The sequence below is a fragment of the Rattus norvegicus genome, chromosome 19 (assembly GCF_021556685.1).
Source record: "Rattus norvegicus strain SHRSP/BbbUtx chromosome 19, alternate assembly SHRSP_T2T, whole genome shotgun sequence".
NCBI classification, from domain to species: Eukaryota; Metazoa; Chordata; class Mammalia; order Rodentia; family Muridae; genus Rattus; species Rattus norvegicus.
In genome coordinates this window covers 33,037,421-33,062,965 of record NC_141552.1, presented here as the reverse complement: position 1 = coordinate 33,062,965, position 25,545 = coordinate 33,037,421, and the positions used below count along the sequence as shown (strand labels likewise).

General features: G+C 51.8%; 1 protein-coding gene across 1 annotated transcript in view; it reads left to right on the top strand.

The window, feature by feature from the left end:
- Positions 1 to 348: 348 nt before the first annotated feature.
- Positions 349 to 25,545, top strand: part of Nkd1 (NKD inhibitor of WNT signaling pathway 1) — a 73,049-nt gene continuing 47,852 nt past the window's right edge. Inside the window, exons 1-3 of the mRNA NM_001271381.1 lie at positions 349 to 468; positions 590 to 622; positions 1,217 to 1,350. Of these exons, the coding sequence (NP_001258310.1) occupies positions 444 to 468; positions 590 to 622; positions 1,217 to 1,350 (192 nt within the window). The 5' untranslated portion in view covers positions 349 to 443. The remainder of the gene's footprint in view (positions 469 to 589; positions 623 to 1,216; positions 1,351 to 25,545) is intronic.

Below are 25,545 nucleotides of genomic sequence, written 5' to 3'. Positions count from 1 at the left end.
ACCACCCAGCGGCCAGAGCCTCCACCCGGTCCCCACTCCCGCCCCGAGGTTCACACAGGGGGTTTAGGGCCCAGCACACCCAAAGCCCCTCCCCATCGAGGGTCCACCCCTATCCCCGCCCACAGACCACGCCCTCCGTGGGCCCGCCCCTTGGCCAGCCCCTACCCGCAGGCCCCGCCTCTACCCGCCCCGCCGCGTCCGCCTCGCCTTTGATGGGCCGCTGCCGGCCAATGGGCGCTTGGGGAGGCGCGGGGCCGTGGCGGCGGGCAGGGGGCTCGGCGCGCCCGGGCGTCAGTCCGGCCGCGGCGACCGCTGTAGGAGCGCGTCCCGGCGCCGCCTAGGGCTGCGCTCCGCGCGCGGACTGTGAGGAGGAGGCGAGCAAGGCTGGCGCGGGGTCGGCGGCCGGACGCATGGCTTAGGACGCCCGGCTGCCGCGCCCCAGCATGGGGAAACTTCACTCGAAGCCGGGTCAGTGTCCTCGCCCGCGCGCCTGCCGCGGCCCCGCGTCCTCCCGCCGGTGCTAACTCTCCCTCTCCTTTCTTTCCGGCTCCCGCCGCCGCCGCCGCCGCCGCGCGCGATGTGCCCACAGCCGCCGTGTGCAAGCGCAGGGAGAGCCCGGAAGGTAGGCGCGCGGGCCACTGGCCCGGGGGGCGCGAGGGAGGCGGCGCGAACCGCCTTGCCGCTGGATCTCATTACCAGGGCTGCCTCAGCCCCCAGCCCCGCCCCGGGAGCGCTCTTTGGGGCCCCTCTGCCCCTCCTACCCGTTCCCCACAGCCCGGTGCTCCCACTGCTGACCCTAACCCCCTCCACTTTGGCGGTGGGGTCTTCCCTTAAAATCCCCAAGATCTTGCGCCTTCCTCTAGCCAGCCCCTTCTCAGGAGAACTTGGTCTCTGCTCCCAGGGCACCTTCTCTGCTGACCCTCAGCTTTCTCCTCCGCAGTCCCTGCCTCCCACGCTCCTTCTGGTCCCTGAACTCCTTCAGTCAGGGTACTGCCTACTCCCTTTCACCTTCTGAATCTTCCTTGCACTTAGGATCTCGCCGAGCCCCCTTTCTTGACTATTTCCCTCTTTTGGATTCTGCTCTGTCCGGCGCTTGATCCTTTTGCCAAGTCTTTACTCACCCGGCTGTGCCGCCTGTCTCCTTCCCTTCACTCTCAGGTAACTTTTGCTAGCTGGGGGGCCCAGACTCAATGTCTTCCCGTTCTTCCCGCCTCAGGTGACAGCTTTGCAGTAAGCGCTGCTTGGGCAAGGAAAGGCATCGAGGAGTGGATCGGGAGGCAGCGCTGTCCAGGCAGCGTCTCAGGACCCCGACAGCTGAGATTGGCAGGCACTGTTGGTCGAGGCGCCCGGGTATGGCCCCCACTCTGTTATACCCTTTCACCCCTTTCAGCCTCGGGGAGCGGCTGAGGATCTCCAACTTTTAGCATCCCGTTTGCACATTGTCTTAAGTCCCCAAATCCCTTCTCAGCCACTGTGTGCCCTACTAGCCCTACTTGTGCCCCTTGCTTTGGAGGACCCTTGTCGATCAAGTGGGCGCCAGTCTCCTGCCCAGCTGGGCACGGAGGGTTGCTTGGGGAGGGAATGCCACGGAGGAGGTGATACAAGTCCAGTGGGGTGGGGAGGCTGTACCGTGTGTGTGTGTGTGTGTGTGTGTGTGTGTGTGTGTGTGTGTGTGTGTGTTGGGGTTTGGGGCTCCTCTGCTTTGCTTTTGTGGCCAGCTTTTCCACGGGGAGGGGTTAAGACTAAAGGGAGACAGGAGTGTCTGGGTAGAGGGCAGGGCTCTGCTGGCCCAGGATCTGTGGCTACCTCCAACTGTGTCTGTGGCATTCATCAGTGCCATCTGCCATCTGAGTGTAGGTAGAGTTTGGAGGCACTGAGACCTGGCTGTCCCCCTTAGTGTGGCCGAAAGGGAGGGGGCGTCTCTGTAGAGTGGTCTGGGTACACCCTTTCTTCACCCAAGGGGTTCTCCAGGCTGGAGTTGTTCTGCAAGAGCAAGTGGGCTGGGGGAGTGAGTGACTCCAGCCCCTGTGTTCGGCCTGGGACTGGTGTTCACAGATGTCCTGTGAGCTGCAGAACTCTGCACGGGGCTTTCAGATGGTCTGCGTGGAACTCTTGCAAGCCAAGGATCAAAGGATGAATCAACTTTTTGATGTGACATTTAATTTTTTTTTTTTTAACTTGGAGGGGGGAAAAGACTGAGCCTCAGGTCTGGCTAGTTCTTTGGTCTTGTTCTTTGGGTGAGGGTGATAGAGGCTTCAGATGGTGTGTGTGTGTGTGTGTGTGTGTGTGTGTGTGTGTGTGTGTTGCACCTGGCAGCACCATTGCAGCAGGGAGGTGGCATGAGTATGTGTGTGAGTGGTGTGGTGTGTGTGTGTGTGTGTGTGTGTGTGTGTGCATGTGTGTTAAATGCCCTCTCTCTGGGATAAGCTACCTCTCTCCTTCCACTCCATGGCTCAGGCTTTCTCTTCCTGGCCTTCCAGTTTGCTGCTGGCTAGGACTGAAGCTGCTATCCTAGTAGAAAGGTCAAAACTGGTCTGAGGTGGGGGTTGGGGGGACTGCAGTTAGAGCCTTTCAACAGAACCACAAACTTTTGCTTCCCCCACCATTTGCAGGTTTTGATGTACTTATTTATTTAAGGACCAATGAAAACAATCCAATTTAGACATATGAACAGATGCGTTTGCAGCTCAGTACAGGCTAACAGAGAGGATTTCCATTAATCAAGTTTTAGTTTTTTCAGCCTGTTTATTTTCATAAACTAGTCCTACAGAATGACATTTATTTAGGCTCTGTCTCTCTCCTCTCTCTCTCTCTCTCTCTCTCTCTCTCTCTCTCTCTCTCTTCTCTCTTCTCTGCCTCCCCCCCCCCCCCCCCCCCCGTAAACTGCCAGGCAGCCTTACTTCATGCTAGAGGGGAAACTTGAAACACAGCGAGGGCTTGCTTCCATTGACTTTTATCTTCAAAGCCATAACAAATGTTACCCGCATGTTTTTGGTGGGTCTCCTTGGCATCCAGGCTGGGAGGATGGGAGGGAGCGGGGAGAAGGAGAGGAAAACAAAAGTCTGTCGTTTTTAATTAAATAGTAGTGTTCCCAGCAAGAGGAATGCAAGCCAGTAAAAGTTGCCATTGGGGGAAATGAAGCAGGGGGAGGGGGCCCCTGCTTAAGCCTGTGGCTTTGCTGAAGTCACGGAATTTTGTTGCCTGGTTTCTTCCCCCAGCTGAGGACAGCATGGGATAGATGGTGCTTGCTTGCCTTCCTGCCTCACCCCCCCTCTCAGAAAAGGAGGGGTCATTAATATTTGTTCAAAGTCCTTTTGAAGATGTGAGGCATAGAGCCATCAGTGTGACATGTGCTGGGTAGTTAGAGGGTGGGCCCAGCCATCAAAGATGTTGAGTGGGGGGAGGGAGGTCTCCGTTTCCTTGAGAGTGGATCTTAATAGCAGTCCTGGATCCCTGGCTTCCAGCCTGTGGTGGCCACAGTAGTGGGGTCACGCATCGACCCTAGAGAAGGACCAGGCTGAGCCAAAGTGTGGGGCCGCACAGGTGGTGTCCTGTGAAGCAATTCAGGTGGTCTTTAGGGGGGAATATCTTTAATCTTTCTAGATACTTATCTTTTTTAATCAGTGAAAAATAACTAGGACATCAAACGCATGATTTCATGGATGATATATCACTTAGGATGAATCAAAGTTGAAAGAGGTAGGTGAGTTCAAAGTCAATACAGGGGGATGCTGAGTTCAAGGGGTCCTAGTTGGGACTGTAAGAAGGAATGCTCACACGGCGGGGGCACCCAGAGTAGCGGATAGGCTGTGGTGTGACGAGCACATTGAAGTCCTGCTAATTCCATGAATCTCACTGGCATGGGAGGGGTGGCTGGCAGGGTCCTTCTATGATATCATCAGGATGTCGATGGGTGTGGACTCTAGCAGTCTGCTAGCTTCCAGGGTTGGCAGTTTCCTGTAGCCTGTACCAGGGCTGTCTTAGGAAATCTGTATCTACTTCTTCACCTGTCCTGTCACCAAAGTGGCTGAGGACACCTCATTCACTGCCTTATCAAACTGACGACACTATTGTTGCCAGCCATGAGAACCACTGTTGCCTGAGTGCCCGCATGTGCCAAGCACATTGCTTCTGTGAACTTGATCTCCCCATAAACCTCGAGTTGCCGTCACTGGTGTAGACTGAGTCGCGTGAAGCCAAGCCTTGCCTTGTTTCCAGTCAGGGGCTCACAGACAGTTGCCACCATGTTCATATGAGTTGGTTGCAGGGTAGGAAAAAGCAAGAGGGGTCCTCCCTTTCCTGTGTCTGTGGCAGGAGCCATAAAGTGTGAGGGCAGCCACACAGGCACAGGACTCAGCCTTATCCCCATCCCCCACATACAGAAGTGAATGAGGTCAGGCTCCTACACAGGGCATTGTCACCTCGTGCAAGTCACAGGAGTGTTTCGTGTCTTCATGAGCACATCTGTAAAATGGGCACAGTAATGTTACCATCCACAGCAGAGCTGCTGCAGATAAGCCTTGATAAGAATAGGACCTGGGTTGAGAGTTGGTCTTTACGTAGGGATCCTGATGTGTGTGCTCTTTTCTCCCTTGGACCCTTTTACTGTAGGCACCTCTGGTGGGAACCCAGGCTAAGGTCTGGAATTTTGCTTTTCGGGGATGCTTGATGAGGCACAGGGAGTCTATATCTCAAAGGTGAAAAGTCATGAATGACTGGAGACGGAAAAAGCACGCGGACGAAGGACAGTAGACTGAGCCAAGTACGTGGCGGAGACGAATGAACTCAGTAGTATGAGAGGGTAGACAGTGTCTCTGAGAGCCGCTAGGAAGAAAGCATCAGGTAGCCAGAGAAGGCACAGTGGACGAGCTAGGTGAGCAGAGGCATTGTGGTGAAGCTCTCGCATCGTAGGTGCCGCAGTAGACTCAGGCATGAAGGCGGACACCTTGCCTATGTCCACGCCATGAGAGCGGGCACACGTGTATATAGGGATGTGCGTAACCAGGCTCCAACAACCTTCAGTCCTCGCACTATGATCCTTTTGTTCTTTTATAGCAAGACTGTAGAAATAGGCTGGGGCCGGGCGGGGAGGGGGCAGGCAAGGCCCCTGTAGATCAAAGGCGGCTGCCAGGCACTTTGGTAATTTGATTAGGGGGCACCTAGCACATTTTGATATTTGGGGGAGATTAGGAGGGTGCAGGCAGGCTGCATGGGGCCAGGTGGGGCTGTGTGATGAGATTGGGGGCTGGCCCAGCTGCTGCCTGAATCCTGGATTCCAGGGGAATTACCCTTGAATGATACCAGTTGGCACAATTAAAAGGCCCCACGTCTTCACCATATGGAAAGTGTTAGGCCTCCTTACGTGGTTTCAAAGCTATGTGTTGGGAGGTGGACTTGACATTTGAGGTAGAGCATAAATTAAATACTCAGTGCTTAAGAATTGAAAGGTGATTTGCTTTGAGGATGGTGGGGCTTCAGGGAATCTTTGAGTAGTCTAGGGAGGGTCTCCCTGGCTGGTGGCACTCGGGGACAGCTTCACAGACCTGTACATGGGAGCCAGCAAGGAGTGGCCTGGGAGTCTGTGCTGTGCCCGGTGCCAGACATCACAGCAGTTTGCTCCTGGTCTGTGTCTTTTCAAGTGGGTGTCATCACCTGTTGGCTGTGGTCCATCTGTGTCATGGGACTTCCTGGAGGCACTTTAAGTTGTAGTTCCTTTCCCCCTCTGAAACTTCTTTAAGAAGGACGTTGGGTCTTCTTGAGCCAGCCCGCATGTGCTGCCTGTACCCTACAAGCCACGGGCCGGTGCGTCTCTCTTCATTCACAATCCAGGCAGCATCTCCTACAAGTGGCTGAGAGTAGAGTTGGGGGCTGTTAACTTCCTTGCCTTGTGTTGGAAGGAGAGGGAACAGGATGGCGGAGAGCGTCCTTGTTTGTACCAGGAAGCCTACTTCCCCACCTCCCACACCCCCATCAGCAACCACCTGCTTCCTTGGACACTTAAAGTGGTCAGAGTTGAACTGCCATTAACAAAAGAGCCAGCCACCAAATGCAATCTCTTTTCTGAAGTACGTTAACAGGCACTTGCTGTGTATGAATGAAGAAAGGAAAATTTGGTCACTATCCTTGCTGCCTCCTTCCCTTTTTTTTTTCGGAGCTGGGGACCGAACCCAGAGCCTTGCGCTTGCTAGGCAAGCGCTCTACCACTGAGCTAAATCCCCAACCCCTAGCCAGCTTTTTTAAACCCTTTATTCCTGAGGCTAGGTTTTATCTTTCCCGAGTCCACCATCCTTAGTGAAATTGTAGAAGCAAGCCTTAAACCAAGACTGGAGCTTGGTGGCTCATGGAGAGTGGAAGTGTCCCTGGAGCTTGGTCTTGGAAAGCCCTATGGGTAAGCAGCTCTTGGGACGCTCGAGCTACCTCTCCAGGGACAGGCATGTGAGGCTGCCTGCTTACTCCTTGGAATTTGCTAACCTGTAGTTTAAGGATGGGATTCTACCCAGCTGTCGGTTGGGTTGGTGGCTTCTGGAAACAGGTTGTAGGTGGAAGTCAGCTTGAGAGTCGGAAGCTCAGCTGTGTGGGTAGAGATGGGATGACACTGCTGCGGAAGGACAGAGAAGGCCACTTCAAGGGCTTGGGAGAAAGAGGCTGCTGACATCCATCCCCGAGAGTTCACTGTGTCACAGAGCACAAGAAGGCTGAGCTGAAGGAAGAGCTCCCTTGCTCGGGCCTCCCAGGTGGAGGCCACAGTGGGGGCCATCATGTTGATGTGTCAGGTGCCCAGAGCTGTGAATTTACACTCTGCTTAGCTAGACAAACTTTGAGATCTTTTTGGCTGCTTGTTGGGTCCAGGTACTTCCCCTGCGGCAGCCTCTGGGCTTCCCTCTCTTGCTGGTTCCCGTTTCTCTTGCCACTCCTTGCTCACAGAAGGATTCCCCTCTTGCTTTCTTCTGCTGGCTTCTTCCCTAGCCCTCTCTTCCTGAGAAAGGAAGGAATCTAGTTGCTCACAAACCAAATATCTGCCCTCCTGTCAGAGAGGAGTGAGGAAGGAGCTCAGAACACCCTGGACGAAAGGCCCAGAGAAAGCTGAAGGCTTTGCTTGTTGGATCTGGAAACTGGGCTTTGATGTCACCCTGCTCCGTTTATCCTGGGAAGCTGCCTCAGCCTCTCTGCATGGACGGGGCAGGCTCTCAGGCTGGATCAGAGGAGAGGCATACCCACTCCATGAAGGGCAGTCCTCTATAAAGGGTAGCCCGAGAGTCCGGCCAGGCCGCACCCTGCCAAGCCCAGGTGGGTGGGGAGCCTTTTCTAAACACGCACTTCCAGAGGCATAAGTAATTCTTTGATAGATGCCCGGGCAAGCTGAGAGGGATGTTTATACATGTGGGCACCAGCCACAAGGCTCAGGAGGAAAGCCGTAGGTCCTTCTGCTGAAGTCACCCTCAGCTTCAGCAGGATACGCAGGAACCTTGGCCAGCCAGTGTGGCTCTGTCCAAGGGGCCTGTCCAGGGCCATGTTTGCTTAGCAGCCCCGAGGAATTAGTTTGGGCGTCATCGTTCTGGCTTGCTGAGCCACATTGACTGTGGCATGTGGCCCTGTGTGTGGCTGATGGTTATTAGAGGGCCCCAGGGTAAGGTGGGCTTTGCTGCATCCCATGACATCAACTAAAGGGCCTTTCCCTCCTCTGAACTTTGGCCTCTCCATCTGAGAAGCGGGATGATGTCATTCTAGTTTAGTATGTTAGGACACCTCCTGCCCCACTATTTGTGTGTCTGCCATAGACGGGGAGTATGCATTTCTACATGAAAACCGACCACAAGCCATTCCTGTGAGGCTTAGAGCCTGGTAGAAGACAAATGTTTTACAATGCAGATAATAAAATATAAGTTGGTTAGACACTTCAGTCAGGTTCAGAGTTCTCTGAGGCTCAGAGCTGGTCTGGGTGGTTCATTTTACAAGATGGCAGGTCCTTCTGCTCATGCCCCTGCCCTCGCCTTGGTACTAAGTAAGAATGTTCCCTAAGTTCTGTTTAATAACGGTGAGAGGTCATGTGTACTATTTCTTTAGCTAGAATAACTTGCCTTGACTTCCCAACTCTCTAAGATTTATTAAATTAGGAATAGTCATTCAGTTTTATCCAATGTTTTTTTGGCATATGGATGAGCCGCGTCACTCTGCTGGCATGGTGTATGATTTAGGTTTCTGGTGTTATTCCGTGACAGGATCTTGCTGTGTAGACGAGACTGGCCTGGAACTCACCATCCTTCTGCCTCAACTTCTTGATTGCTGAGATTACAGTGAGTGCCACCATACCTAATGTAATCCACATCACTGAGGTTCCTGGTGTTCAACTTCTTTGCACTCCTGAAGTAAATCCATGGATTGTGATACATTATGGAGTCAGCTGTCCAGAGTGGACCCTGCATCAACTGAAAATATTTGGAAAAAAAAAAAGCATCTAAGTTGATCAGGCTTTTCCCCTCATTGTTTTTTTTTTTTTTTCCTAAACAAGACATCCCGATGACGAGATAGCATTTTATTATGATGTGGTAAGATGCTGTGACCAAAGCAACTTGTAATTGGGCTTATGGTTTTGGAGGATTGGAGTCCGCGATAGAGGAATGAGGGTATGGCGGCAGGAACAGCTGCGAGCTCACGTCTTGGTCCACAAGTAGAGAGTGCTAACTCAAAATGGCAGGAGTCTCTTGAAATCTCAAAGCCCGCCCCCAGTGACACACCTCCTCCAACAAGGCCACGCCTCCTCCAACAAGGCCACACCTCTTAATCCTTTTCAAACAGCTCCACCGACTGGGGATCAAACATTCAAACATATGAGCCTGTGGGGGTCATTCTCATTCAAACCACCTCATTAGGTATTATAAGCAATGTGGACTTGATGTAAGTATACAGGAGAGGGTACACAGGTTATATACGTGTATGGCCCCTAGTTATATAGGGGACTTGGGCAGTAAATTTCAGTATTCAGGAGTGAGGACAAGGGAGTGCTCAATACTGGTGCCTTATAGCTGCCAAAGGATATATACATATACATATGCATATGTGTGTATATATATAATATATATTAATATATACATATATTATATAGTATATATAGTATATATAATATATATACCATATATATTAATTATATGCATGTATTAATTAACATATATGTATATATTAACATGTGGTATTAATATATGGTATATATTAATATACTGGTATATATTAATATATACATATTATATATATGTGTGTATATATATAATGCAGCTGTGCTTGCTATGCAGATGCTGTGCTGTGGGCTTTGAAGAACGCAGCTGTATTTTCAATGCAGATACTATACCCTGGGTCTTTGTAGGTGTTTCTGAGTTAGGTTGGCCCACACTTGGAAGGTATGTGTTGAACAGTGAAGATATTAAAGGGAGGTTAGGGGACACTCTGGGGACTTTGGATCTAGAACAGGAGCTGCTGGGGTCAGAGGTATCTGTCCTCAGAGGAAACCTGGTTTGAGCTAAACTCCACAGGCAGGAGCATAGGGGGAACGTCAAAGTGGTTGTATGTTGGATAAGCGTCAGGGAGAAAGCCACAGAGCATAGTTTGTGGGAGATATTGGTGGACGTCGTGGCTGGCCTGGTTACCTTCTGTGTATCCTGGATTGGCCTCCAACTCACAGATGTCTGTCTGCTGAGTGCTGGGATTTAAAGGTACCATACCCAGCCCCTGGCCACCTTCCCACTGTGTTATGGGCTCAGGTCTCTGTCCAGAGGGAAAACCTGAAGTGTCCTTGTGTGAGGTCGGCGTGATGAAAGAAGCCTGTGATCTCTTCCGTGGAGGGGGAAGAGGGCTCGTGAAGTACTTTGGAAGATGAAGCGGTGGTAGAAGGTTTCATGGTCTCCATGAAGATCACAGGTCTGCACTGGGGTGAGCACAGCTCTGGGTTCTCTGGGGACCATACAGGGGCCCTTGGGGAGACTGCAGTCAGGCAAGAAGCTAGGAGAAAAAGAGCAAGATCAAGATGAACAGGGGCTGTGGATGACCACAGCCTGGGCTCTGATTCTGCCTGCACGCTTTCTCATTGAGACTTCAGGCACTAAGCCAGGTCTCTGTGCCAACCTGTGGATGCGGTGGGAAACAGATACATTGTTGATAACTTAAATGAGAAGATACCTGAGGTCCTAAAGTTGCAAGCAACGTTGGGAGAAACCTGCTGGGTATTGAAACAACTGTGGTCTGGCACCAGTCAGTGCTAAGGCCCAGGTGATTAACTGAGGTCAGAGCCATAGTCTGTGTGTGTGTGTTTGTGTGTGGCGGGGGGTCGGGGGGGGGGGAGAGTGGAAGGAACCATTTCACTTTCTACCTTCTAGGTCATGCTTTTAGCTGAATTCAGAAGTCAGCATGCAAGGAGTTCCTAGGGGACTGGTACCCAGGGGTCAGCTTCTCTAGGGTACATGCTGTAGTAGGTAGAATGAACATGGCTGCCTCAATGTTCACAACTGGGAACTGGTAGTAGCATTCACTTCCTAGCATGGTTTGGAAGAATCCCACAGGGGGTTCTTAAAATCGTAACCCACAGACAAGGGTGGGATTGTGGGGGTGAGATTAGAGATGGAGGTTCATGGAGGAAGCTTCGTGGGATGCTAATACTGACCTTAGTAACCTGCAGAGCCAAAGAAGTCGCACTGGTAGTGCAGCAGGCTGGGCAGAAGGCATCTGAACACACACCCTGCCTCAAGAGGGCAGTGCCATTTAGGACCAGCCAACACTTAGCCGCTGGGGAACATGGCCTTGGCATTGTCATCCGGTGGTTTAGAGAATCCAGATGTCTGAATTTAAAACACTGCATACATGAATGTTGGCATGCCTCTGTGATCCCAGTGCTCAGGGGGCTGAGGCAGGAGTGTTAGGGATCACTTCCTATGGATGAGCAGATAGCTGGGTGTGGCCTGCGCTCTGTGCTTGTGACTGCTTTCAACTCGGCCCTGTGGGCGCAGGGACTTAGTGATAAGACATGCATGCATAGCGGACGAAGCCTGGAACCGAATCGCCTGCATCTCCCTGTGAGATCTTTGTATCCGCCTCTTGAGGACACTTTCATCATGTGGGCAAAGCAGCTACTCCTCTAAGCTAAAACTGTTGTCCTGACAGGAAAAGCTGGCTGTGGCTGCAAACAGAACAGAGCGGGTAGCCCTCTGAGCTGGGAAGCCACAGTTTGTTTCCATGGCAGGCAGGACAACAGGAGGATCAGTGCTGTTGCTGAGGACCAGCTGTGTGGGCTGCTGGTCTATAGGTGTGACAGCTTTGTAGAGGCTGACATCAGACCTGCGTCCGGCCTGGGCTTCCTGATGCATGGCCTGGGGCCAGCAATGGCTCAGGTCCTCCATCTTCACATCTGTAAAGGAACTGTTCCCACCGCAGGGAGTTCTCTGGGGAGGGGGGTGGGGGGGTGGTGTGCGTGTGTGTGTGTGAAATAGGTTTATGTCAGCAAGTTGGAAAATGGAGCAGACGCTCGGCCTCTTAGAGCTTTCTAGTGTGTCCACTCATGACCAAACAAATGGTCAGAGTGGGCGTCTGAGTATGCTTCCGAACAGGGGCATGAAGGAGAGTGAGGGCTTAAGGTTAGGTTAGGGAGTGATGCTGGGGTACTGAGCCCCAAGGAGCACGTAGGAGATGTGCTTTCCAGGCACAGGGTAGGTGGTAAACAAAGGCAGAGAGGCTGTATGAACAGCACAGAGCCCTTGGCCTCCTCCTGGAGTCTGACTCTAGTCTTCTAGACTGGCAGAGGGTGAGCCGTGCCTGCCAGAGTGGACGGTGATATGTGCCACATCCTGTGGGAGGATCAGGTGTCTCCGGCAAGCCTTCCCAACTCTCTGAGCACCTAGTTCGGACTATGGAGCAGGTTAGGCACAGCGGAGCCCGTCTGCTCTAGGGCTGGGGAGAGACCCACAGCCATTCAGGGGGGCTTCTCCTTTACCTAGCTTCAGAAGCTTGGGCAGGGAGCCCCACTCAGAGGCCTTTCCTGTAGGTGTTGGTTATGGATCCATACCTGCCACACCTGGCTTCTCTAGGGTGTCATGAGACAGGGCTGGTTTTGACCTTGAATTTTTCTTGTAGCACCCTTTCTCCCAGTGGCTTAGACAGATTGCAGGAGTCAAAAGAGGACTCAAGGAAACTTGGGTTACTTGGGAACACAGTTGCCTTCTCTGTGGGTACTGGGGGCCTCTATTCCTGCCCCTGCCTGTGGGAGTATATGTCTGGGGTAGCCCTGGGCACACACGCTCCATAGCTGCAGCCCGTGTGCACAGCTCCGTGTAAGCATGGGTGCCCAGCAAGATGAGGTGATTGTTGCGTAGGAAGCCATGCCGTCCTTGTCCTCACTGCTTGCTTCTGTCAGCATCCTGATGAGGTAGGCACTGATATTTTTCCCTGATGTTAATCAGTTTTCCTGTTACTTTAATGGCAAAACGCAGAGGAAAATAACAGGGGAGGAAGGATTATTTTGCTTATAGTTTCAGAAGGTGTAGGCCCTCAGAGCTGGGGGTGGGTGGAGGAGCATAGTAGGACAGAAGGCAGAGGCAGGAGTCAGAGACAGTACATCCCTAAGGACCTTCTCCTTCAGGACCTACGTCTCCTAGCTATACTCTACTCCCTCAAGGCTTTGGTGCCATTACCTAGAGATCAAGACTTGAGTACTTGAGCTTTTGGGGAGAACATTTCCTATCTGAACAGGGCAGTCCCTCTTCCTCTAGCACAGTGGTTCTTAACCTGGGCCATGGCTCCTTTGGATATCAGCTATTTACATTATGACTCATAAGAGTAGCAAAATTACAGTAGCAATGAACCTAATTTTATGGTTGGGGGATCAGCAAGCTGTGAGGAACTGTAGTAAAGGGTGGTAGCATTGGGAAGATTGAGAGCCACCAACCTGGTGGCGAGACTAATGCTGCCACCCAGCTAACGTGCTGAGGCTCACCTGACATGAAGGTAGGACCTCCTTAGAGCAAGACTCAAATCAGGCTGGAAAACTGTACAGCTGGCTTAGAGCCATGCCAGCGGGTTCAAAATTATGTGTTAAACAGCTCCATTCCCAAAATCAACTGGTGGCCAGAAAAATTAAATAGAAAATTAGAAAAATTAAGACCAACTATCACTTACAGCAAGGCTACCCGTTTTGTATTACATTTTGTATTGGTTTAAAAAAAGTCTGTATACCCATGTTTGTGTATGTATAACAGAAGCCCATTATAATGTCATTCTTATGGTAGATAGAGCGCGACCAGTGTTAGAAAAACACTGGTGTTTGGCCACTGCTCTAGATTTGGGACGTGGATACCTGGGTTCAAGCCCCAGCTCAGCTCTTACAAGCTGTTAGATGTGGCCAAGCTTTCTGACCTCTGTGCCTCACTCTGGTTTCTTGCTTCCGAGCTTTGACTTCATTTTTAACCCCAAGGCAGGACTCCTAGGGATTGGGTGAATGCTTTCGTACTGAGCCTGCTCCCTTCTCAATGGGAATGGAGAGGAAGAGGAAGGCAGGGGCCTTGTACTGAGGTCATCATCTGAGTCTGAAGGCCAGAAGCTCCATCTCAGAGGGCACATGGCTGAGCAGCCATGATGGATGCTGCTTGAGGAACCTCGGGTATCCATTGGCTATTATTTGGCTTCTCCAAGTGCCCGGCCAGTACTCTTACGGTCAGGGCTAGAACTGGTGGTCCCAAATCCCCTTTGGTACAACATGGATTTAAGGGAAGGGACCACAGATATCTAAGTACTGGACACGTGATCTCTGTCATTTTGTAGCCTGCCATAGAGAGCGTGTGAAGAGAAAGCAACTGATAGGCAACCTTTTTAAAGAGGGGAGGTGGGCAGTATCCACAAGATACAGACATGGTGGGATTGTTGGGATGGTTGTCACAGTTGGGTTTTATGGGTGCTGACTTGGTGAAGAGAGGTCAGGGGTCAGAGAGGCACAGCAGAACTGAGGTGTACCTGAACAGGCGTGTTCAGAAATATGCATAGAGGGAGAAAACTGGACTCACCCATCCATTACCAGGTCCGTCTGTGGCAGTGTGGCCATTTCACTGACTTCTGCTCAGGTGACAGCAGGGAGAGTGAGTCATTGTGAAGAAGGGCCTGGGTGTTGACAAGTTTTGGTGTCCATGGCCGGGGAGCCCTAAAGCCAGTCTCTGGGGATCTTGGGGGACAGCTATGCACACGTGTCTGCCCAGGGCTGTTTCTGAGTGTAGTTAGATGTGTAAAGATCTGGAAGGATCAGAGAATTTTACTTTCACACTGCACACTTCCTTATTTGGCATTTTAGGTGAATGAGTGTGCAGGGCTCACACTTCTCAGAACAACCGTACATTTAATGAGGGGAGGGGAGGACGAGGCACCCTGGGGAGCTTCTCAGGAAGGGTTGGGGTGAGTCACTGCTTCTGACCTCCTGGGTACTGATTCAAGAGCAGAGTCCAGCTGGTATAGTACACATTTGTGTACTTGGTAAGCTGAGGCAGGAGGATTGTGTGAGTTCAGAGCTGGCTTGGGTAAGAGAGAGAGTGGCAGGTACTGGGTGTAGGGGACCCAAGAGGGCCTTGTGTGACTCTGACTGGTGTCAGACTCTGAGTCAATGAGTCTGTCTCCCTCTTCCTACTCCTGTGGCTGGAGCTAAGCTCCCATGAGAGCTTAGACTTCCACAGACAGGTTTGATATGGGGCTACTCTCAACTGGAGGGCTGAAGGGGATGTGAAAAGGAAGAGTGGGCAGTGTAGCTCAATCTGATGGTTTTTCTTGTGATTACAGTGCTCTGGGCTACTGTGTGTGCTGTATGGGAGCGTGGTCCAGCTACGGAGCTCTAATGAGATAAGCTTGGTTTGAGTGGGTTGACGTGTAAATTTAAAAGACCTCCAGAATGTGGCCACTGCCTACTTCTTGACCAGGTCTGGTCTGAGGAGGAAGACAGGCTGTGCAGCTGGCTAAACCTCACCTTCTCACCCCTATCTCCAGCCCCTGCCCCTCCCTCTGTGTGTGTGTGTGTGTGTGTGTGTGTGTGTGTGTGTGTGTGTGTGTGTGTATGTGAAGTATATTTGCAGCAGGAGGTGGCAAAAGAACGTTCTCTACACTTTTGAAAGGAAGCTCTGGTCCACCCTCTCCTGTAGACCATCAGAGGCGTTAGAGGCACAGAAATGCTGTGGCAGGAGAAGCCAGTCCCACTGGCCACTGACAACCCCCCTCCCCCCTCCCAGTTGTGGTTTTCAGTGATCCTAGACTTCCTTCTAGAAGAGTGGGAGGGAGAACTTGAGCCCTATATTACAAATACTTAATTCTGGAGCTCCTGTGTGGCTATTTCTTGTGCAGCTCCAGGGTGAGGCTTTTTCAGTATGGACTGGGGTGGGCACCTGCCACAGATTTTGCTGTAGGGTACTGGAAGGTTGCTATAGGGTACTGGAAGGTTGCTATAGGGTACTGGAAGGTTGCTATAGGGTACTGGAAGGTTGCTATAGGGTACTGGAAGGTTTGCTATAGGGTACTGGAAGGTTTGCTGTAGGGTACTGGAAGGTTGCTATAGGGTACTGGAAGGTTGCTATAGGGTACTGGAAGGTTGCTGTAGGGTACTGGAAGGTTTGCTATAGGGTACTGGAAGGTTGCTGTAGTGTACTGGAAGGTTGCTGTAGGGTACTGGAAGGTTGCTGTAGGGTACTGGAAGGTTGCTATAGGGTACTGGAAGGTTTGCTATAGGGTACTGGAAGGTTTGCTGTAGGGTACTGGAAGGTTGCTGTAGGGTACTGGAAGGTTGCTATACGGTACTGGAAGGTTTGCTGTAGGGTACTGGAAGGTTGCTATAGGGTACTGGAAGGTTGCTATAGGGTACTGGAAGGTTTGCTGTAGGGTACTGGAAGGTTGCTGTAGGGTACTGGAAGGTTGCTATAGGGTACTGGAAGGTTTGCTATAGGGTACTGGAAGGTTTGCTGTAGGGTACTGGAAGGTTGTTGTAGGGTACTGGAAGGTTGCTATAGGGTACTGGAAGGTTTGCTGTAGGGTACTGGAAGGTTGCTATAGGGTACTGGAAGGTTGCTATAGGGTACTGAAAGGTTTGCTGTAGGGTACTGGAAGGTTGCTATAGGGTACTGGAAGGTTTGCTATAGGGTACTGGAAGGTTTGCTGTAGGGTACTGGAAGGTTGCTATAGGGTACTGGAAGGTTTGCTGTAGGGTACTGGAAGGTTGCTATAGGGTACTGGAAGGTTGCTATAGGGTACTGGAAGGTTTGCTATAGGTACTGGAAGGTTGCTATAGGGTACTGGAAGGTTGCTGTAGGGTACTGGAAGGTTTGCTGTAGGGTACTGGAAGGTTTGCTATAGGGTACTGGAAGGTTTGCTGTAGGGTACTGGAAGGTTGCTGTAGGGTACTGGAAGGTTGCTATAGGGTACTGGAAGGTTGCTATAGGGTACTGGAAGGCAGACCTCTGTGCTAGAGCAGCTGCCCCCCCAACTGGGGTTAAGCAGAGGCTTTCTGGCTCCCAAAGCCTTGTTCGCTGTAATACATTAATTGGCCAGGATTCTTTGCTTGGGGAAACTGAGCTTGTACTTCAGATTCTGCAGAGCGGTCCTCTATGGGCTGGGCCCCGCTTGGCAGGCAGAAGACACTCAGAATATCTGAGGTTTGGAGGCTCCCGGTAGCGTGAAGAGAAGGTCACACACAAGTGTGCAGGGGTTTCTGTTCTGGGTCTTTGCAGAGGGTTCCAGGTTGCTTCTCCCTCGCCGTGTGAGCACGGCCTCACCTTTCTCCTAAATCATGTCTGTGGCGTCCCACCTAGCTTGGTTTCCCGAATGCTGAGATTAAGGGCATGCGCTCCCATGCCTGGCTCAAACATTTCAAACGTCACAGTTAAAATCATCTGTTGCTTGGGGTTGTTGTTGGGTCTGGAGCTCAGAGCACCTGTCCCAGAGCAGGATGGTGGTGTCTGTCTCTGTCCACTTGACGTTGGCTTCATTCAGAGGCCGTCTCTTTAGTCAGTGTGAGCCCTTCCCAGTAGTTCAAGCTTCTGCGTCACCTGCACGTTCTAGAAAATTCCAGGCTATCTCTCCATCGTTTTGACCTGGGCCATATACTCTCCTGCAGAGTTGGGTCGCCCTGACCCTCAGTCTCACGCTGAGTCCCTTGGGAATGTCTGTAAGAGATCCTTGGGAATTCACGGGAAGGCTACACATGCTGATGAGTGGGGAGAGCTAGAGTGTGCGTGCCCAGCTCCCTGAGCCGAAGACTCACCAAAGGATGGCTAGCAGTTGGGACAGGGCCACCAGATAAAGTAGTCAAACTTTGGGGAGAAATATGGCGGGGGAGGGCATTGGGTTTCAGAAAGACTGGGTGGTTTGTCTTTCCCCCATGCAGCCCACAGGAGCTCTTTCCTTCTCAGTTCCCAACCTCTGCATGGGGAGACCAGGGAATCCTTCCCAGCCTGGTGTGATAGCAGCCCTTGGAAGCCCATGTATTCTCCACCTTGGATGCGTGCCCTTCTTCCTTACTGTAGGGCTAGTGTAGCTAGAGTTCCCAGGTCAGAAACTCTTCCCTTGATTTGTGTGGAATAGAAGAGGCAGCTGCTAGTCCTGGATTTGGTTCCCAGCACTGCAAACAACGCACCCAAATAGCAGATGATCTTAATCGTGGGGTTTTCACACAGGTGTAGTTTTATTCCCAGCACTTGGAAAGCCGAGCGAGGTGGGTCTATGAGTGGAGGCCAGTCTGGTGTTCAGAGCAAGTTCAGGCCAGCTGAAGTTACAGTGAGACCCTCTTTAAACAAATGAACAAACAAATAAAACGGTAATATAAAATAACGTTTTGATCATTCTCTTTACTCTCTCCCTTTCTCTCTACACACACACACACACACACACACACACACACACACACACACACACTTCATTTCATCTTGCCTTCCTATGTGTGAATCTGCCAACGGTAGGGGACCCAGAGCTTGGGGTGCAGCTTTGGACTGGAATTTACATTGTTTCTCCTGTGTAGTGTGGGGGACAGCCTCCACCTTGTTCTTAGGATTCCGTGAGGTAATAACCTGTGCTGGTAGCTGCCATCTGTACACCCATCTCTATCTCTTTGGGCCTAGAACAGCATTTGCTAGGGCCTCAACTACTGTGTGGTGGTCGCAGAGGCTCAGAGGGACCTGTCCCCTGCGCTCCTGATTCTCCAGAGTGAGCTTCCCCCGTTGACAGATGAGAAGATTGAGGTCTGTACAAGCCCTGTGCCTTTCTTAGTGCCCTGGAGTGACTTGGGTTAAGTGCTTGTACACTCACTTAAGCACCCCTAACTTTTTAAAACAATTTTTATTAATTATTTTATTTATTAACATCCCAAATGTTGCCCCGCCTCCTGGTCCCTCCTCCAGAGTTCTCCCCCTCCCCTGCCCCCTCTCCCTTTCCCTTCTGAGAGGGTGCTCCCAGTATCTCCCTTCCCTGGGGCATCAAGTCTCCCACTGAGGCCAGACATGGCAGTCCTCTGGTATGTACAGAGGCCCTGGGGCCTCGGAGTAGCCTGTGTATGCTCTTTGGTCAGTGGCTTAGCCTCTGGGAGCTCCTAGGGGTCCAGGTCAGTTGACTGTGTTGGTCTTCCTATGGGGTTGTCATCTCCTTCAGTTCCTTCAACCCTTCCCCTAACTTTTCCATAGGGGTCCTCAGTTTCCGTCCAATACCCCTAACTTAAAATGCTCACTGCCTCCGTGAGCAAGCAAGTCCAAGCCACAGAGGGCGACTCACCTGTGTATCATGGCCAACTTGGGGATTCTCAGCTCTCCGGAATCCATCCAGGCCCCTGGGCCCAGACGTGGCTCTGCTGCCCACTTGGCTGCCCCCTGAGCCAGGGGTGGTGGGTATTGTTCAGCAGAAATGTGAACTGGTGTTTTTGCTTTGAGTGTATTAAGACACAAAGTCCCTGTGGTTAACAGCAAATTAATCACCGTGCCCGGGAGGACTGCCTGGGGTAGACATGACTTCATGAGCTTGTCATAACGTCTGCCTTGGCCGTATTTCATTCTCCAAGGTTTTTTGACGTTCAGAAAAGGAGCTGCAGATAGAGTTACCAAGTTTTACAGAAATATTTTTACTGGGCTGAGGTTGCTTTATGGTGAGAGCCAGTTATTTCAAGAGACAAGCAAAGAGCCCTTTATTCTCACGTTCTGTGGGAGGAAAATATTATGTCGGAAAGCTTGCTTCTTGGATGGGCCCCTGGGGAGGCCAGGCTGCGTTTCTAGAGTGGGAGTGGGTGCCAGGAGATGGCACGGGCTGGGGAGGGGGGAAGGGTGAACATGCAACTGTGTTCGCCTCTCCTTTCTGGGGGGGGGGGGGATTTAGGGCTATGCAGCGTAAGGGTGTCGGGCAGGGATAGAGACAGGCTGAGCTGGAAGACGGAGCCAGAAACTGGGGGAGGGGACACCAGATTGAGATCTGGAGGTCTGGTCAGATCTGGTGCTGTCTTTACTGGTCCTGGGACTCTGGCTTATCTGTCATCTGGAGACAGCAGCCGTACCTGCCTCTCAGTGTGTCCTCAGGAGTGAGGGTTGTTGTCCTATGGTTGCTATCTCCTTTATCCCATCCCTGATGCTGAGGGCAACGGTGTGGAGGCCGGGAACAACCTCCTCTCCCCACACTACTCCTCACCCCTCCTCTTTCTATTACCAGGGCCCGAGCAGTGAGAGATTTGAACTCCGGGTTAGCTACCCTTGGGACCTGGAGGTTCACAGGCCTCATTCTGTTGCTCAAGCTACATCTGGTGTCCTGGTTCCCAGAAGGGGCCCTTCTTTTTCAGAAGTTTAGGGGAAGATCAGCCTGCGTGTACTCAGGGCGGCTTTGAGCCTGTGCATGAGCACTGCTTGCTCCCCTCCGATGAGGAAGAAGGATGCCTGCCAAAAGTTTTGTTTGTGTCTGGAGCGGCCTTGTGCCCGATAAGGACACAGCAGCTTTGCTCCCTCCTTGCTCTGGATCATAATCCCTTTTAAGTTGGGCAGTGGGAAGGGTTGATTTATTTCCTTCTCCTCCCCACCCCCCTCTCGTTATTTAGAATGTGAGGGAAAGTTTATCTGGTTTTCCGGGAGATCTGTCTCTTCAGCCCTGGAATCGCATCCAAGTTTACAGAACGGAGTCTGTGCCCAGATCCTTCTGGTAAATATTTTGGGGAGTTGGAGTCAACTTGGCATTATGTCCAGGAGTGGGTAGTGGGTGCTCTTCAGAACTAGGTGGTTGGATCTGGACCCTTCTCACACAGTGCCTGTGAATAGGCTGCTGGTAAGGAATTCTGTCAGCACCAGAATTCCTGCTTCCACCTGGCTCTGAGGATCCTGTGTCTGTATGGGGCATGCTTGACTCCTGAGCCTGTGTGCCCTGCCTTATCCTGGGACCTGCTTCCTTCTTCCTGACCAGGACACTGGGATACCATGGCCCTCGCTCTTCTGGAAACACTTTCCCTCAGCTGACCCAACCCCACAGGGAGCTTTCACACTGCTTTGCTGATGTGTTCTCTGGTTGTCCAAGTCAGAGCGGTATGGGTGACATACATGTCCTTGGTTTCCCATCAGTAAAATGAAACAGTCAATAAGAACTCCTCTAATAACGAGAGTTAAAACAGGGCAGCAGGGAGCCTCAGGGCCTGGTGATGAGTAGCTTTTGGTAAACATAGCCTTCCTGTGACATTAGTCCCTGGGTGTCTCCTCAAGTCCCTTATACAAAATGACAAGATGTGCGTGTAGCTTAGACACGCCCTCCTATTCTTTAGCCAGTGCTGAAGAATCGTGACGAAGGAAATGCCTGAAGCGTTTGTCACACTGTGTTTAGGGACTAGCGGTAAAAACCATGTGAGCATGCCCTCAGAGAAGCCACTTCCCCAGGGTCTTCCGGGGTTGGTCTCTGGATGCACTGCAGTCCATCTCTTCCCTGCAGAGGGACACTGTGCAGAGCAGAGGTGTCCTGCATGCCTTGTGTCTCCCCAAGAGCTGGTCCTCATGTTGTCTTGCCCACAGTGGGTGCTAAGGACTAGAGTGGAACCTGCCAGCTGGGGTTGATAGAGACTCTATCCAGGTTCTTAGGTGTCAAAGGTCTCTTAGAGCTTGACTGTAGAGAGTTTTAGGGATGATGCACAGCCTAGCTTCAGCAGAGTGGCCAGAGTCTGTGGGCCCTGCCAACTGTGAAGGCCTCCTCTGTCTCCTGGGGTGCTGACAGGCAAGGAAATAACGGCTGGCAGAGGTGCAGAGGCACAGGGCTTCCCAAAGCTATTGTGTGGGAAGGAAAGATGAGAGTTCCTAGTAACAAGTTTAAAAAGATTTATTTTTGCTGTTTTTCCAAACTTTTTTATTGATTTTTTTTTGTGAGTTTCACATCGCGCACCCCAGCCCTTCTCATCTCCCCATCCCTCCATGTAGACCCTTGCAACCCCTCAAAATAAAGCACAGCCGCAAACAACAAAACAAACAAAGCACGGAAAACCGTGGAAGCTGTAGTGGGTCACAGTGTGTCACACAGTGCATCCCTCTGTCCACACATCTTCACTTGCAAATGTTAGTTGCAGTGAGTCATTGGTCTGGTTCAAGATCTCTGGCTTTCGTGGTACAGACAACATTAGATCTTCACTGGGACTCCTCCTGGCTATCCTGTTGTCCTGCGCCATGGAGATCTTGTAGGATCAGCAGGACCGGCCCTTTCACATTTCCCAGTGATTCCAGATGATACAGATTTGGGGTGAGCTGATTCAGAGCCCTGGATCTGGGCCTGAGTGGCAGCTGAGCTGGTCAGCGGCTGGCTCTCTCTTATCCACACCACCAGGGTGAGCTCTCCAGCACTGCTCGGGCCAGACCACCCAGTGCTGCCTTCACTGGTAGAGGACAAGGTCAACCCACCTGCTCTTACGCCCTTGGGTTGCCTCACCTGCACCCACTCGTCCAGAGCAAGCTCCATTGTGATACCCAGTCAAGATGCTGGCCTACTCTCCCAAGTGCGAGGCTAGGCTAGCTCTCCCAGTCTCATACCCTGGGGCTGGCTTACCCATGCCTTAGCCATCAGGGCCAGCTCACTTATGTTCCCGGGCGAGGTTCAGGGCCCACCCTTCGGAGTGCTACAGCTGATGAGGTGCCAAGTCAGCTCTCCTGTCCTCATGACCCCAAGGCCAGCGCTCCCAGCCACTGCAGGGAGCCAGCTCTCCCAGCCACCCATCCCACCCCAGACTAGCTCTTCTGTGCCGCCCAGACGAGGTACAGAGCCAGATCTCCTGAGTGCTGCAGTTGGTGAGGGGAAGGTCGAGCTCTAGCTCTCCTGAGCGCATGACTCTGGGCAGCTTTCCTAACTGCTGGAGGTGGTGAGGGGTAGGAAGATGGGGGGCATCACCTGTGCATGATCTACCCCATGCCAGATGAGTAGCAGAGTCAGCTCATACACCCTGAGGGCCGGCTGACTCACACCCCTGCCACCAGGGTCAGCCCCACTGTGCTGCGGGTGTGAGGCACAGGTCCCACTCTTCCAGTGCTGTGGGGGTGAGAGATGGGCCAAGCTTTCCAAGAGTGCTGCATCCAGTGAGGGGCAGGGCCAGTTATGCACAGCCTCTGGACATCCACCGGCCCTGGAGGCTGCCCCAACCATGTTCTCTAGTGGTAATGCGAATATGGACATCAACACCAACCCTTGTTATTGTATAGCCTCAGACTCAGACATGACCCTCAGCGGCCTTGGGCTGGGACCTTACTTACCATGGCTTCAGGTGGTGGGGCTCGCCCGTCACAGCTGGCTCCTCCTCTCGCCCTCGAGTCTCCAGTCCCATCTCTCTTCAGAGCGCTCAAGCTGCTCCACTTCTCTTTCTCTCCCATCTGACCACCACAGACTCGCACATCGTGGTCGCCCCACTGCAGGCTGGCCATGGCTGACAGATCCCCTGGGTGACATCCTCCATTCAGGCTGCACGTGTGGTGGCAAACAGGTGTTATGTCCGCCTGCGCTATGCACCAGAGGTCATGTCGAAGGCTGGCATGGTGGTCCACAGGCCTCTGTCTGTCTTCCTCTTCCCATGCTGCGCTGCCTGGACTTGATTTTTACTTTGACGAGTCCTAGGCGTAAGCCAGCTTTGGCCACCAAGCCAGACATCAAGTTACCATGCACAAAGGACTGCCACCTGCTCTGCCCTTAACTGATGTAAGAGCACCACAAGGCATCCCTTTGCCCATTGCCCGGGACATTGTTTTTACTACTTTCCACTGTATGCATATTCATAGGAAGGCAGGTGCTCCCGAAGACCAGTAGCTTCAGTTGATGCTAAGAACCGAACCCAGGTCCTCTGCAAGAGATGTATGTGCCCTCAAGGACTGAGCCATCTCCCTACCCCCTAGCCCTTCCCCTGTAGTAACATTTTTAAAAAATATTTTTTATATATAGTGACGCTTTTGAAATGTAAACATTTGGATACACTGACTTTAACAACATCAGAATTAAGTTCACTCAAGACATGTAGCATCTAGGAATTTGAACTTCCGTCTCTTGTATTCTCTCAGACAGCACTGCTCTTCACTCACTACCGTTCTCTAAGGCTAGCTACTGTCCCAAGGCAGTGAGGTTTAGTTCTTTAGACTTTAAAAGTCTTATTCTCTTACACTGTAAGGGACAGTCACACATGCCATTAGTGAACAAATGCTCTGTCACCCATGGCATTATATTTTGTGGAGGGCAAGGATGTGAAGGGGCCCTGTCCTGGGGAGGGGGGGACAACAAGAAGCAGAGCTCCCACAGGCAGGCCTGATGCTGATGCCACCCCCTACGACTCACGGGTTCTGTGAGGTTGGGCGAATGAATGCCCTCTCATCTCTACACAGCTGTGCTTATCTGGACCCTGAAGTGAGCCCAGAGCTCTGGTGTCCCTCGGAAAGACGGCATCTCCAGGCAGTTACTCACAATGTACATTAAGGTCTGAAGGGAGGACTTTGCTTCCCGAATGACCACAGCTGTTAGCCTCTGTGTCCCCATGTGGGAAATGGGTTGCTGAGAGCATTTGTGGGAAATTACTGCACATTACTGGGATGTTTCTAGAGATTTCCACACTCAGCTCAAACAGGACCTCCTGGCTATGTTCCTTTTAACTCTCTGGGCCAGGAGATGCTGACAATTCTCCCCAGGGCTACCTTCAATGGGAGGGCTTTGCAGAAGGGGACCACTGATTGTTGACTGTTCTGTCCAGAAGTTGGACTTATGGTCCTTATCAAGGCTTTGAGAATTGGTGGTGACTTGGACCCTGTCTTGGAGACGCAGAGGCAGCCTCACAGTATAAACTGGCCATATGCTGCCATCACCTGTGAGAGGCCAAGGGTGTGCCTCCTATCGACATGTGATCTGGAGATATGTGATCACAGCACATCTAGGAGGAACACAATCTGCTGTTCACAGCCTGGTAGAAGCAGGACACATGCGTGTGTCGGGCTTGGAGGTTGGGGGAGGGGTTTAGCTCCAGTGTCTGCAGGATTCCTCCCTTCACACATAGGAACCCAGCCTGTCCATACCCCTCTGTCTGAGAGGCCTGTGTGGCCTCACTCCATAGACCAGGTTGGCTTTGGCTTGAACTCAGAGATCCTCCTGCCTTTGCCTCCCAAGTGCTGGAGTTAAAGGAGTGTGCACCACACCCAGCGTTGCCTTCAACTGTAAGTGTGGCCTGGCTGGAATGCACATGGGGACAGACGAACCGTCCCTTCATGGCTCATATGCTGCTGGTGGCTGACACTAGTCTGGGAACAGTGATGCCAGTGGACAAGGTGGCCATCTGTCGCTCAACCAGAAGTCGTGCCAGGTCTGAGCCCTCATCTTAGTAAGTGCAGTTCCCTCTCTGTGCTCCTGACTAAAATTTGGCAGTAGTAGATTTTGGTATTTCTGTGGAATGTCCCCAGAGCTTTCAGCTCAATGGCAAATGGCTCACCACCCCCCCATCCTTTGCGCTCTAGATGAGTAGAAGGTGTGTGTCAAAGGTCAGTCTGTTGAACCAGGGAAACAGAGAAATTTGGAAGGCACCAGTGAGCCCAAAGCCCATGGCTCTTTACCAGCATGGGTTTATTAAAACCAGGCTTTGGAGGACTGGGGGAGAAGTGAGAAGGATTCTGACCTCCACACACAGAGAAGCAGAAAGACTTTATACTTGTATATATCTAAATCCAGAGCTTGCTACCTATTAATGCAAGCTTAGGCAGCTTTCCTCTCTTGAGGTCTCAATTTTCCCATCTGTAAAATGGGACTGTCAGTGGAACTCCTCTCCTTGGGCAGTGGTGTACATAAGGTTACTCAGGAGCCATGTAAACCCCAGGTGCTCAACAAAGCTGTCCTGTGATCACATGTTATTTCCTTCTATGTTACACCCACCCCTCCCCTTTAGCACACTGGATCCCTGACCTCCTGGTCTCCCTCTGGTCATCAGGTAACTCATTAGAGACTCAAGGTAGAGGGCGGCTGTAGAGCCTCCTTGTGCTAAAGTTGCTTTATGGACAAGTATATGTTACTTTTAAAGAAGAAAGATTTATCAAAATAAAACATGTTTTA